The 12931-nt window shown below is 40.3% G+C and overlaps 1 protein-coding gene across 1 annotated transcript in view; it reads right to left on the bottom strand.

Annotated features, from left to right (window-relative positions):
* Positions 1-291: 291 nt before the first annotated feature.
* med27 (mediator complex subunit 27) overlaps positions 292-12931 on the bottom strand; it is a 71129-nt gene continuing 58489 nt past the window's right edge. The window contains exons 6-8 of the mRNA XM_053504718.1: positions 6991-7032; positions 4178-4255; positions 292-1171 (exon numbers count right to left, since the gene is read on the bottom strand). Of these exons, the coding sequence (XP_053360693.1) occupies positions 1037-1171; positions 4178-4255; positions 6991-7032 (255 nt within the window). The 3' untranslated portion in view covers positions 292-1036. The remainder of the gene's footprint in view (positions 1172-4177; positions 4256-6990; positions 7033-12931) is intronic.

Genomic DNA, 12931 nt, shown 5'->3' with positions numbered 1-12931 from the left:
AGGGTATAATTTCTAGGTCACAGTAGTGTAAAAATGCACTAAGCTCCTGAGTTGCAGGCTCGAGGCGCTGTGCATTTGTGCGCCGAAACGGGGCGCGCATGGATGTTTGTTGTTTCCGCACGCAAATTTTAGAGCAACATAAAAAGCAAACTGCTACGGGAGCACTGAAGATGTCAACACGAGAAGAAAAAAAAAAACGATCGCACAATCATGTATGGCAAAGGTGTATTCGTGTGTTTGTCTATTAGCAGAATAGTTATGTATAAGAACAACAATAAAATGTAGGGGAAAAAAGTTTTATTACATCAAAACTGGAATAGAAAGGAAAAAAAAAAAAACACCACACAAGCAATTCTTGAATTCTTGTCCAATCTCAAAACGTGTTCATACAATAGGCTACATGTGAAGTTATGACCTAGTTGTATCAGTTGACTGTTTTATTAAAAGAAGAAAGAGAAAAAGAAACGTCCCAACTTTGGGTGACTCATGAAATATTGAACATCTTTTCTTATAAATGCGACTACAAAAAAGCTCACAAACAATAAGAAAAAAAATGGCATCGCATGACTTTTTGCTTTGGAGTGCTTCACCAAAGTGTTTTTTTTAGGCAAAAAAAAAAAAAAAATGCTAAGAGAAAACTAAGTAGGACACGAGTTTATGGAAGTTTGAAACACTAGATATGAGCACAGGAAGTTAATGTTTACTGCCAATATCAAGCATCACAGACGCTTTTTATCCGGTGAAACCTGGGATTATTAGCTACTGAGAAACATCTGCAAACAAAAAAATTAAAGTCTTCCACAAAATGTTAAGAATACAAAACTCTCTTTATCAACCAGAGACTGCATTCAAGCTTGTCGTCGGCATATTTATGTACATCTGATCTGTTTGTCAAAACATCTGATCTGTTTGTCAAAAATTTGGCCCATAAGAAGCAAACTGTAGTTTCAAAAGTCTACAAATGTCCATACAAGCATGGTCTTGCTTTGTATTTGTCCATCCTCTGTCCATCATGTCTCCCGTAACGTTTGTAGCTTTACTGCCTGCAGGTGTCATGAAAGGCCTCGAGGGTACGGAAATCTCTCCAGGTGGGAGGCAAGCCGTCTTGGAGAAACTTCCCACAGCGCTGACATGGCGTCTGGAAAAGCTTGATGTAACTCCTAAGCCAGGTCTGCGGGAAAGAGGAATTTTGAAAGAGAAATTTATTTATTTATTAATATTCTATTCTGTTTATTCTGGACAGGTTCACGGGAAGCTTAGAGCCTATCCCAGGAGACTTTAGGCACAAGGCGGGCTACACCCAGAAGAGGTGTCACACGCTTGTCTGTCATCCCACAATTGAAGTGACAGCATCACCTCAAACTACTGTGCAAGGAATGCTATCAGTTTGATAAGTACACTTGGAGGACAGTACCTTCCTTCATTTGTGCTGATAAATGCTTAAATTGCCTGACTGCATTGCTCTGATTGACAGGGGAAAGAAAAATGCCACACGTGCCACCCAAGAGACCAAGAACAATTATGCTCTCCCAGACTCTGGCCATGTATTGCCTTGTGGCATTACTTGGATTAGACCTTACGCTTACAATCTCCCACTGATAGGGCAAACAATTTAATGTACCACTTTAAAGAAAATGTCAGTTGCTTTTTATAAATGGCGAACTAATTGTAGGGCAGTATCTTAGATCAATGTGTGAGAGTGCATGCTTCAAGTATCTCATAGGAAACCTGGGCCTGCAAAGGGAAAAAGGCCAGAAAGGGAAAAAAAAAAAAAAAGTCCTGATTCACACCTGACTGACTGGTTTAATTGCATTGGCATAAACAGCATGACCATGGTATGGGGCCAGGACTCCTCACAGCAGGCATGAGGACATGCATGTACACCCCAGTGATCTGAAGCTGGTTACTAACACACCTGACATCAACGCAGGCCAGTGACTGTTTACTGCCCCCTCTCAAAACCCACTGACTTATTTAAGATAGCCCCACTGGCTTCAGACTTGACCACAGTATGCAATGAAGTAGAACAGCACGCCACATATAGGTCTTAGCAGGCAAAGAGATCAAGGTTGTTCTGGCCTCAAGAGATGCTGAGTTTACTCAGTCTAAACAAGCATCCATGGAATGTATCGGAAAAACAAATCTGATCCATGGAGGCCCTACCCCACAACCCACAGTACCCAAAGGATCTGCAACTACACCCTCTTGGTGCCAGACACCACATAGGTCTTGTGGAGTCATGACATGACGAGGGTCACAAGGGGAACCCAAACCTCTAGGTGGTTATAATGTTAATAGTATGTAAAAAAGGCGGCACGGTGGTGTAGTGGTTAGCACTGTCGCCTTGCACCTACAAAGTTCGATTCCCGGCCAGGCTCGATTCCTGTCTGTGTGCAAGGAGTTTGTTTGGTGGGTTTTCTCCGGGTACTCCGGTTTCCTTCCACAGTCAAAAAACCTGCAGATTAGGCTAACTGACATTCCCAAATTGCCCGTAGTGTGTTTGTGTGTGTGTTCTGCGATGGATTGGCACCCTGTTCAGAGTGTACCCTGCCACGTGCCCTAAGTCTCCAGGGATAGGCTCCAGGCCCCTGCGATCCTGAATACAGGATAAAGTGGTATAGAAGATTGGACGTATAAAAGAAGAAGTGAGTGAGTATGTACAGTAAAAAAAGAATGTCTTAGGGGTTGTGATTGTACGGATACCCACAGGATAATTCCAATGATTTCAGCCTGAATTCTGCAACTTGTCTCGTGTACTACGCATTTTTGTTCTCCCATCTCTAGCTCGTTCAGCTCACGTGGTATTTATCACAACTGTCATGAGCCAAGAGAAGAACTGAGAGGTGTGAGACTGAGAAACAAATTGGTCCTAAACTGTGCTTAGTCATGATATCTGTTGAAAAGATGCTGAAAACCTTCTCGGAACCGCTGACATATACTTGAAGACTACACAAGTGCCCACATTCCTGACTCAGACACACGACTTTTTCTGTTGGACAAAAGCGATAGAGGAACAGAAGAACGTTCCTATAACATGACTGGGGGATGGCAGTGTTCATAAAAAAACAAAAAACAAAACAAAACAAACAAACAAAAAGGCCATTTTTAGACCTAAGCTTTTACAAATAATGCGAGGTCTTTGTTAAACTAAGGTGTGGTTCAGTTTTACAGCTAATGTGAGAATCACAGGAACACGGAAGTGTGGAGTAGCCAAGATTTCAGCCACGTTTCACATTTTCATAAATGATACTCTGACAGATGTTTTTTTCTGTTTGTGTATATGGACATCATGCTGCTTATGTCATATTCTCTTTCTGAAAACATAAGCATATTAGACAGGTGCTCACTCAACTTGGTATCCCACCAAAACAGAATTCATGTTTGGCACAGCAGGAACTGTTGGCTGTCAACCTGGCGTAGAGGAACGGCGACACTGACTGCAGCGAGCCATACATCAATTTCAGGCTTACCATCTGGCCCTTACATGTTCTCCCAGAGTCAGTTCTGTGTCCGGCCCGATGCTACCTGCCACCTTGGCCAACTCTGTGCTGTTCCTACTTGTATATGGTCCAGTCCCTGTGGTCCTTTCATGCCTGTAAGTTAAATTATAAACATCTGGGATGTCCTTGGCTGCCAGGGGTCGATTATGGAGGATGACTTAAGCAAGTTGAGGAAAGGAAATCCATGATTTCTCCATTTCCTACATAATCTGAAGGATCACTTACAAACCAAACCTTGTTGTTGTCGAGTGTTTTCTTAGATTAAGATTCAAACATTGGATTTTAGGCAATGCAGTTTCCTGCTCCACTAGAAAAGATTAATTAATTTATAATTTTTTAAGTAAATAGTTGATTTGTGCCTAGTTTTCTGTTTGGCTTTGCTACTGGATCTGACTTTACAGATCCTTGCAAACCAATTGCTTCATGAATACAACTTAGGGATGGTTAATAGCATTTCTATCTTAATTGGAGCTGCCTGACCCCCTTTAACTTGTCACCTATCTTGTCAAAAGTGAGAAAAGTTGGACTTTCCGCCTCCACCAGGATGATATGATTTTTCTTCACATCGTCTGGGGGCAACGATGACAACAAGTGAGAAAAGTCTTGTGCAGGAGCAGAGCAGCATGGCAGGGACAGGAGGGTGTAGTGTAATTAAAAAAACACCATAAGGGACTCACCATGAAGGAGCGAACCACCACATCGGGCATCTGGGGCAGCTGGTAGTGCAGCAGTGCTGTGGTGGCATGGTCCGTCACCTGGGCGCAACAAACATCAGGATGTGTTATGGGCAAGGGAATTATGTTTCAGTGCATTAAGCAAAGTCAGATTATTGAAGTTAAATTCTCTTTTGTCAGACTGGCTTTCACTTTAACTGGATTTTATAACTGTGACTGATGATGTTTGTCATTTCAAGTCACTCACTGATGATCACAGTGTGTATTTCTGGGCACAGATTTGTAATTTAAACCCTCAATCCTTTGTAAATGATCTATAAATATAGATTTGTAATAGCTTATCTGGCTCCGAACATCAAGACAAAGTGCTATGAGTGTGGTTCAACAAGAATAGTCATTAATGCGTTCCTGGCTTGAAAAAATATATGACCTTGAGGGGGACTATTTATTCACTTATTTTAGATTCGGTCTTACTCACTTAAAATAGCGGACTAGTCTATCTCGGCAGATTGGATCCTGCTAAAAAACGGAGTCTCGTCATGCCTACCGCTTGCTTAATAACCGTATGTGCAAGAGAATCAGGTTGACTTTGAGCATTAGAAAAATCAACCATATCACAGAAAACCCTTAAAAAAAAAAAAAAGGGTGGGGTGGGGGATTACATGGAGTCATTCGCTATAACGTTAATCTCATTTCCAATCCATATCTCAGACACTGAGATTAATGTTATTGTTTCATTTCCCAAAAGATCGCCATCTCCTTATTACTTTCTTCAAAGCCTCATCTCCCATCACTAATGTAACTGTCGCAAGGTACTACAAATGAACAATTTCATTTTACCACACCGCTTGTATTCTGTCATCATTCACTGAGTAAAAGCTATGAGACCAGACGTCCTGAATAGCAATTCCACTTACGCATGATACTGTATGCTGCGCAATCTGAATTGAACTATTTAATAAAATATAGGGCTGTAGTGAAACTGATACTGGTAGCAAGTATTATTTTGATACCATGCTCATGTTCTTGTACTGATAAAACAAATTTAAACACACACAGAGAAACTCTAGTATACAAGTTCAGTTCAGTTCTGTGAGCACTGAGACGCACAAACTCTTTCCCACTGCGTGACAGGGTGTACACTTCGCTTAAATGAAATTTAATGCATTCTGTCATGTTTTAGTAAGCATGCCATTTGATACAAGTTCTTCTAGAGAAAAGAAAAAAAAAATTACATGATGAAAAGTTTTATATTAAATACATAATGTAGCCAAAAGTTTACGGACACCCATGCAGACGTGGCTCCTCTTCTTTAAACTATACTATCACAGTTGGAAGCAAACAATTATTTAAAAAAAAAGGGTTTTGTATTCTATAGCATCACAGTTTTCCTTTACTCCCTTTGAGATCCGAATCTGTTCCAGCTTGACAATGCGATTCCACTGAGACATAAAATATCCAGATCATCCTGAACAAAACCCTGATCTCAACTCCACTAAATATCTTTGGGATGAACTGGAACCCTGACTACACATTATACCTTCTCACTCGACATCAGTGCCTGACCTCGATAATGCTCGACACACAAATTCCTACATTTATATAGTATATAGTAACATTTCAAAACCCTAGAAAGCGCATGCAGAAGCATGAAGGTGATTATAAGAGCAAACTGACACTTAAAAAAAAGCTAATATGTGAGTAACAGTCAGGAGTCTACATTGTCTACAATGGAGTGACATTGATAGAGTCAACTTTTGGTTCGATCAATGTCAGTATCCTGTTAAAATCCCATAAATGCACCTTAATCTACAGTTTTTCTACATTTTCTATCTGACTGCACTAATATGATCAAAAACATTCATCCTCTTTGATGATATTCCAACTTATCTCATGCATTCATCTAAATCAAGAAGCCAGGATGAAAGAGATGAAGCTAACTGAAATAATTATGTGAGCAAGAAAAACCGCAAGCAGGAGAAACAGCTGTGAGGAGAACATTAGGAGGGGGAGAAACAAGCAGGCCACTCCTGAGGCCAGTCCATCCAGATGAATGGCATAACAGTGTATAAACCTCCTCGCTGTGTTTCCTCTGTAAGCTGCAGTGAGCCATACTAGCTCTCTAAATCTCTGTCTTGTGCTCTCCTTCCTACTGTAAACTGCAGTTACACTCTCTTCTCTGTCAATCTCTTACATGATCTCTCACTAAACAGAGAGCCAGGCACATGAGCTCCGTCTGCCCAGAGGCTTCCAGGGCTTTAATTCCGGTCTAATGAGATTCAGAGAAAGAGGAACATAAAAGGAAGAAAGCAGTGGACTCAAACCCGAGCTCAGGGTGTGCTGTGCTGAGGGACGCAGGGACAGTGGTTTGGAGTAAAACAAAAAAATCCAAATGATAGCTGCGGGATAAAAGTAGGCTTGGGCATTGGTGAGGAAGAAGAAAACGTGACTGCCATCAGGATGAAAGATGGTGATCTAATTAGGACCTACTGTAAGATTCTACTGATGAATGATTAAAGCTCTTTTTTTTTTTTTGGACAAGCAACGTCGTCGAGACTTCGGCAGGAATCGAGGCCAAGACGGCGTTGCTTTCATGGGCATACATACACCGCCTTCCTCTCACTGTGCGCCTATCAGAGCTGACTTTAAAATGTATTACAGCTAAAAACATGGTCCTTTACATGCCTGCTGTAATTAAAGACCACACTCAGGCTGAAGTGGGGATTAGTGCAGCATCCCACTGGCAAAATTGACTTTTTCTTCTTGTAATATATTATACATAATTAGGCTCGGTGCACAGTCTCTGGTTCACTCACCTTTTGAAATACTTGGTAGTTGGACTTTGACCAGATATCCAGCTGAAAAGAGAAGAAAAAAGTTAATTAATTTCTGCGTATTAATCCGTGTTAATCTATCACACAAAGAAGCTTCCAGGTTTTATTTAAAAAGGGAAGGGAAGAAAGGATGTCGTGCTCGGAGCAGGGCGTCTAAGTCTACTCTAGGTCCGCTTTCTAACTTTCTTTTATCTCCACTCACCTGTACTAGTTTTATGCACAGAAATATAAAAGTTTATAAATATATCTCCAGCGTAAGTTTCAAATGCCAGGTCGGAAGTAGTCCCATTCTCAAGAGGTACATGAATGGAGTAGAACCATACTGGAACTCGCTCAGCACTTTTCAAGTTGTCAAGAGTACAGGGTCCGGATCAGTACTGTACTTTACAGTATCAGTGGGATGACTGATACCGACAGAGAGAAGGAATGTGTTGGTTAGCAACCCGTCTGTTTTGAACAAGTAGCAGATATGGAGTTTAGTGGAGTTGGTACAGCAATGAAAAACTGGCAAACTTATTTTCATGGATCCGGCTTCAGAAATTAGGAAACTGTGGTAGAAAATTCAGGTAAATCTAACCACTACGGTATAGACTGTTATGGTGTAGCTCAGCAATTTCTCAAACAACCATTTTATGATGAGGCATGGGGCCTTAGTGGCTAGCACTGTCGCCTTGCACCTCCAGAGTCCGGGTTTGATTTCCGCCTTGGGTTTGTGTGCATGTAGTTTGCATGTTCTCCCAGTGCTTGGAGGGTTTCTTCCAGGTGCTCCGGTTTCCCTCCCCACTGTCCAGAGACATGCAGATTAGGCTAACTGGCCTTCCTAAATTGCCGTAGTGACTAAAAGAGTGTTGAAGTTTATAGATAAGGGTAGTTTTCATGGAACGAGGTGATTCAAGTTGCTTGGTTTAATGTTGAGGGGGGGGAAAAAAAAGGTTTTCTCACGCGTTAAGGCCGTCAGAACAGTTTCAAAGGCGCTAACGAGTCATAGCGTTCCCTAAATCTAATATCAAACAGGGTCAGTGTCAGCGTTTATTAGAGAAATCAGATGCCATCTCCCTACTGTCCCCCGACCCACTCAGACACGCCGATGCCCTTTGAAGTGAGAAGAATGCCCGATCGTAGAATATCCAAGAGATGTCAGGCGAAGGCTTTGAAGCCCCACTTTGATGGCGCAGTTTTCCTTCTCCGATCTTTCTAACTCACCCATTCATCCGTGTGCCCTTTTCCTGTCTTTCTGCCTCCCTTACTCCCTCCCAATCTCTTTCTCTCTCTTTCTCTCTCCTCTCCTGTGAGACTTCTTTCTCAGCCTCTTGCTTTGGGGATTAATGGTCTGTGTGGTAAAACCTGATCCGGGGGCTTAAGGTGGTAAGAGTGTGAGGTTGCCGGCAGAAGGCAGTCAATAAACACAGCTGACTCCTGAAGCTTGTGTTCCCTCGGCCCGGGTCACCTCTGAGTCACCTGCAGCTTCAAACAGCGAGCCGGATTACGAGCTCTTCTCCGAAGCCTTCTCAAAGAGTCTGCTTTGTACAGAGACACACTCGAGTAGTTACGATCAACACGCACTGTGTCAAGAACTAATTGCCTCAAAGACTGCTGTTTTGTGCAAGATTAATATATATATTTAGCCAAAACAGTATCTGGATAGTTGTCTACCTAAATGTTATTGCTACTTTAATGGGCAAATGCTAATATGTTAAACTGGAGAATAACTAAGATGTCTAGTTGATTACCTGTATGAAAAATCTGTGTGAATTTTTGCCTGGGTTTGTGTTGACGCATTTTAAAAAGTCTTAGACTAAAGTTTTTTACCTCTCCTAAGAAATCACAACATGCACAACATGTACACAAAAAAGATCAATAATTGATTATTTCCTCATTTAACACAGAAAATCTGATGTCAGACTTGCTCAGAATTGAAAAGAAAAATCTGACCGTGGCTACACCAACACATGAAAATCTGACAGTTAAAAGTCAAGATGTTATACAATCTGCTAGTTTGCATTCATCAAAAAGTGAAATTGAAGCAGCTTTGTAAATCTTCTTAATTGTATTAAAACTATTTAGTGCTTATCATCCGGGGATCATAAGTTCGATTCCTGGGTATAGATAGATAGATAGGACAGATATACTTTATTTAATCAGTGAGGCAAAATATTGTGTTACAGCAGCAGCAGGTTACACAAACAGTAGTACGAGGGGGGAATAAATAAATAAATAAATAAATTAATTAATTAATTAAGAAATACAGTTACACCTGGGATTGCAAGCATAATTTGTCCCGTGCTTGGATAATGAAGCACTCGTATATAAAAGCGAATTTCCCCCATAGGAAATAATGGAAACTCTGATGATTAATTTCACACCCCGAAAATATTTACATAAAAAAATATTGATACAAAATATGAAGTAAAAATAAAACAAATTAACCTACACTTTACCTTTGAAAAAAATTAGCTCAGAGCTGTGTTTTTGTTAGTGTGTGTGTCTGAAGCTAAAGTAAGATGAGAGGAGAGGAGGAAAGAAGGGGGCCACTGTGTAGGACGACTTTCAAACACACACACACACATACAGTACGCACACACACACACACTGTACACACACACACACTGTACACACACACACACACTGTACACACACACACACACACTGTACACACACACGATCACGCATACGCATACATACACATATGCATACATACACATACAATACACACATACACATATACACATACACATATACACATACAAACAATACACACATACATTACACACACACACTGCTCTGTCTGAAAACTTCTTTAACAAGGAACCTCTCTAATGACATTCGCATGTGCACTCACTAATAAAGTTGCTGCTTCCTGACTGAGAGAGACTCTGGGTCTTTAACGAGGAACCTCTCTAATGAAACTCGCTTTTGCTTCACGCACACACACGTGGTCACGATGTTATACTAAACAGTACATCATGAATGGATGTTGACTATATGAGTGACGCACGCGCACTGAGACTGACCATTGAAGACGATTACTCATAATCCCGCAGCGCACAAGAGAAGAACCATTGGCTCAGTTGTGTTTACGGCAGACAAAGCACACGCGTACTACTCGTATATCAAGACCTCGCTCATTTATTAAGTTTAAATTTATTTACAAATTTTGCTCATCTTGCAAAATGCTCACTATGGTTTCACTACGTGTGTGTATATAATAAAACTGTAAAGTTGTAGTGTCTAACCATTGAAGATATTTGCAGAAAAAAATATTTAATAGAACACAACATCACATCTTGGAATTTTTGTCTGTCTGTTTGTGAATGCATCACATAAAAACTACTACGGATTTTAATGGGTTTTTCACAGATGTATTTGGCCGAGCTTGAGGTAACATATAGGCTTTGCTTTAAAATGAAAAACGAACTTATAGATATAAAAAAACAACAAAAAAAACAATTTGACCTTGAAAAAAATAATTAGTTCATCATAAAGTTCAACAGCAGACATTGTACATTTTTTATTACGCGCTTACGAGTGTGCAATTGAAATTTACCTAACAAACGTAATCTCACAGCTTCTTTACGCGCACTTTACAGTAACACAAAAGTTTGAGCTCATTCCAAAAATCCAACAGGGTTGGAGTTGAATTTTTTAAAATGCGCTTACAATGCAATTAAATTCCCCAAGAACGAAATCGCTGGCACATTACTTCCATTCTCAGGTACGACTGCTTCCATATGTGATTCGAATTATGCCCGAGTATGCTGTCCTGTCCTTAAGACCACCCCTTCAAGTGGACTTGGGCATTGCACCTGAGCTTGGAATGATTGTTTTTTCACTGATTAAAATGAACCAGACTTTAAGGTTCTTAGAAACGATCTCAGGGCCCTGGCGTGAAAACGTCCTTAGTTAGGGTTAGGGATTGGGTTGGGGTTAGTATCGACAGATAATTGTCATTGAAGAAGCACATCTGTCTGTGGGAACTGTTCACACAATCATTCACAAACACCACTTGCACATTATAGAAAACTGAATGGGAGTTATTACAAACTTTTTTAAATTAAGCTGTGAAGCCATATAACTTATTCATTTTACAGATCCATACAGGTAACTGACATAATTGTAATAATAAAGAAACTAATACATTTTAGGTCATGTTCAAGTCCTAGCATGAGCTTCATTTCCTGGATGTATTTTAGTACCACCACCAGAAAAAAAAAAAAAAAAAAAAACTTAAAATTTATTTTATTATTAAAACACTGATACAATGATTCTCTGCTTTACGTTTAGCTTTTAAGAAATCCATAATCTTTTTCCAAAGGCACACAAAGCCCTAAGGGTTTCAACTTTTTTTGGATAAGGTGTAATTATGTCAAATTTAGGGACTGAAATGGAGTACAAAGCATAAAACAAAGATTTTTCTCTTTCCATATATAAATATGACGCGGCATAAACAGAGTAAACAGCGTTTGTAATACCGTCATCATGTGATTAATATACCACAAATCAAATTTAAACCAAAACTTTAATTTAGAATTTTGAACCAAACATTTTTTCGAGCAGCACCAGAAACAAAGAGATAAACAGTTGTTTGCAAAAGTTTCTAAAAGGGTAAAGGTGAGCTGTGTATGGCACCATTTTCAGTGGGAGCAGCCCTCTCCGCCAGCAGAGGTTAATCATTATTGCTCAACATGCGCACACGACGGCCCAGCAGCTCAGGGCAAAGCAGCATCCTGACAGCGAGTTCACAGGCTTCATACTCGCTGCCGTAATTAACGCTGATCAAGGCTGTGCACGGCTTTGATGGCTGCCTTATATTAGTGTCACCTCGGCGCGTTCAAACGGCTTGGCTCGCAGAGATTGCGAGAGACGCGGATCACTGTGTTCAAAAACGAATCAGGCAGTAACGCTGAAAGTGACGTGTTGGGAGCAGAAACGATAAATAGTGGACGACGTCTCACATCATTTACGCTTTTTCCATAGCAAAGGGAGAGCTCTGAACACGTCTGAATTATTAAAACACACCATAGAAGAGGAAAAAAAGGACAAAAAAAAAAAGACATCTCTGGATTTCATATTGTTACCTAAGCCATGAGAGCCATTGCACTTACAAAGAACTATCAAAAGGCTCCAGTAGGTCAGTATGACCTTGCACAAAAAATGAGAACATGCAGTGAGTGGAAAAAATAATAAGTGGGCTTTAAAAAAAAGTTATAAAAAGGTAGAAATAATTTGCACCGGACCAGGTGGTGCTTTTGTTAACTATACTTTAAAGTGTGTTATGACATCACAACCCATGACATCACCACACACAAAAAAATTAAGTAAATCATAAAAATGTATTCTTCTTCATAGTGTGGCCTTTAGCCTTATATTATACAGATTTTTGTAGTGAGGAAAGGAAGACGTGTGTGTGTGTGGGTGTATGTGTGTGTGCTGAAACAAGGGAAAGCACAAACTTGAGGGAAAGTTGCTTGAACATACAGTACTATTCTGAATTATGACTTGCAGTCATTTTGGTTTTTAAAAATAACATTTTATGTGGTCAGATGAGTTACTAATAATTCTGATTATAATAATTAGAAAGAAAATGTTACAATTTGAAAGGAGAGCTCATACACACATGCCACACACTGCCACATTCATCCATCTTTCCATCCTCTACACGGCATATCCTATAACGCCACTCCCAGGGTCCTTAGGGCATACTGGGGTACCAATGGATTTGGGGAGGTGTATAGAACCTAGAGTGTACATGCAGAAAATCTGCAAAGCTCCACCCAAGCTTAGATTCAAACCAGAGTCCCTTAAGCTGTGGGGAAGCACCGCTACACGCTGTGGCATTAGGAATTTCTGCATTGATGTCTTGTTTTAACAGCATTCATGAAAACAGCTTGGCACCCAGGCATCTCTCTGCTGGTTCTTGGTTCAA

This window comes from Clarias gariepinus, chromosome 9 (assembly GCF_024256425.1).
Source record: "Clarias gariepinus isolate MV-2021 ecotype Netherlands chromosome 9, CGAR_prim_01v2, whole genome shotgun sequence".
Taxonomy (NCBI): Eukaryota; Metazoa; Chordata; class Actinopteri; order Siluriformes; family Clariidae; genus Clarias; species Clarias gariepinus.
The sequence above is the reverse complement of the archived record's forward strand: the minus strand, read 5'-3'. Positions and strand labels throughout refer to the sequence as shown.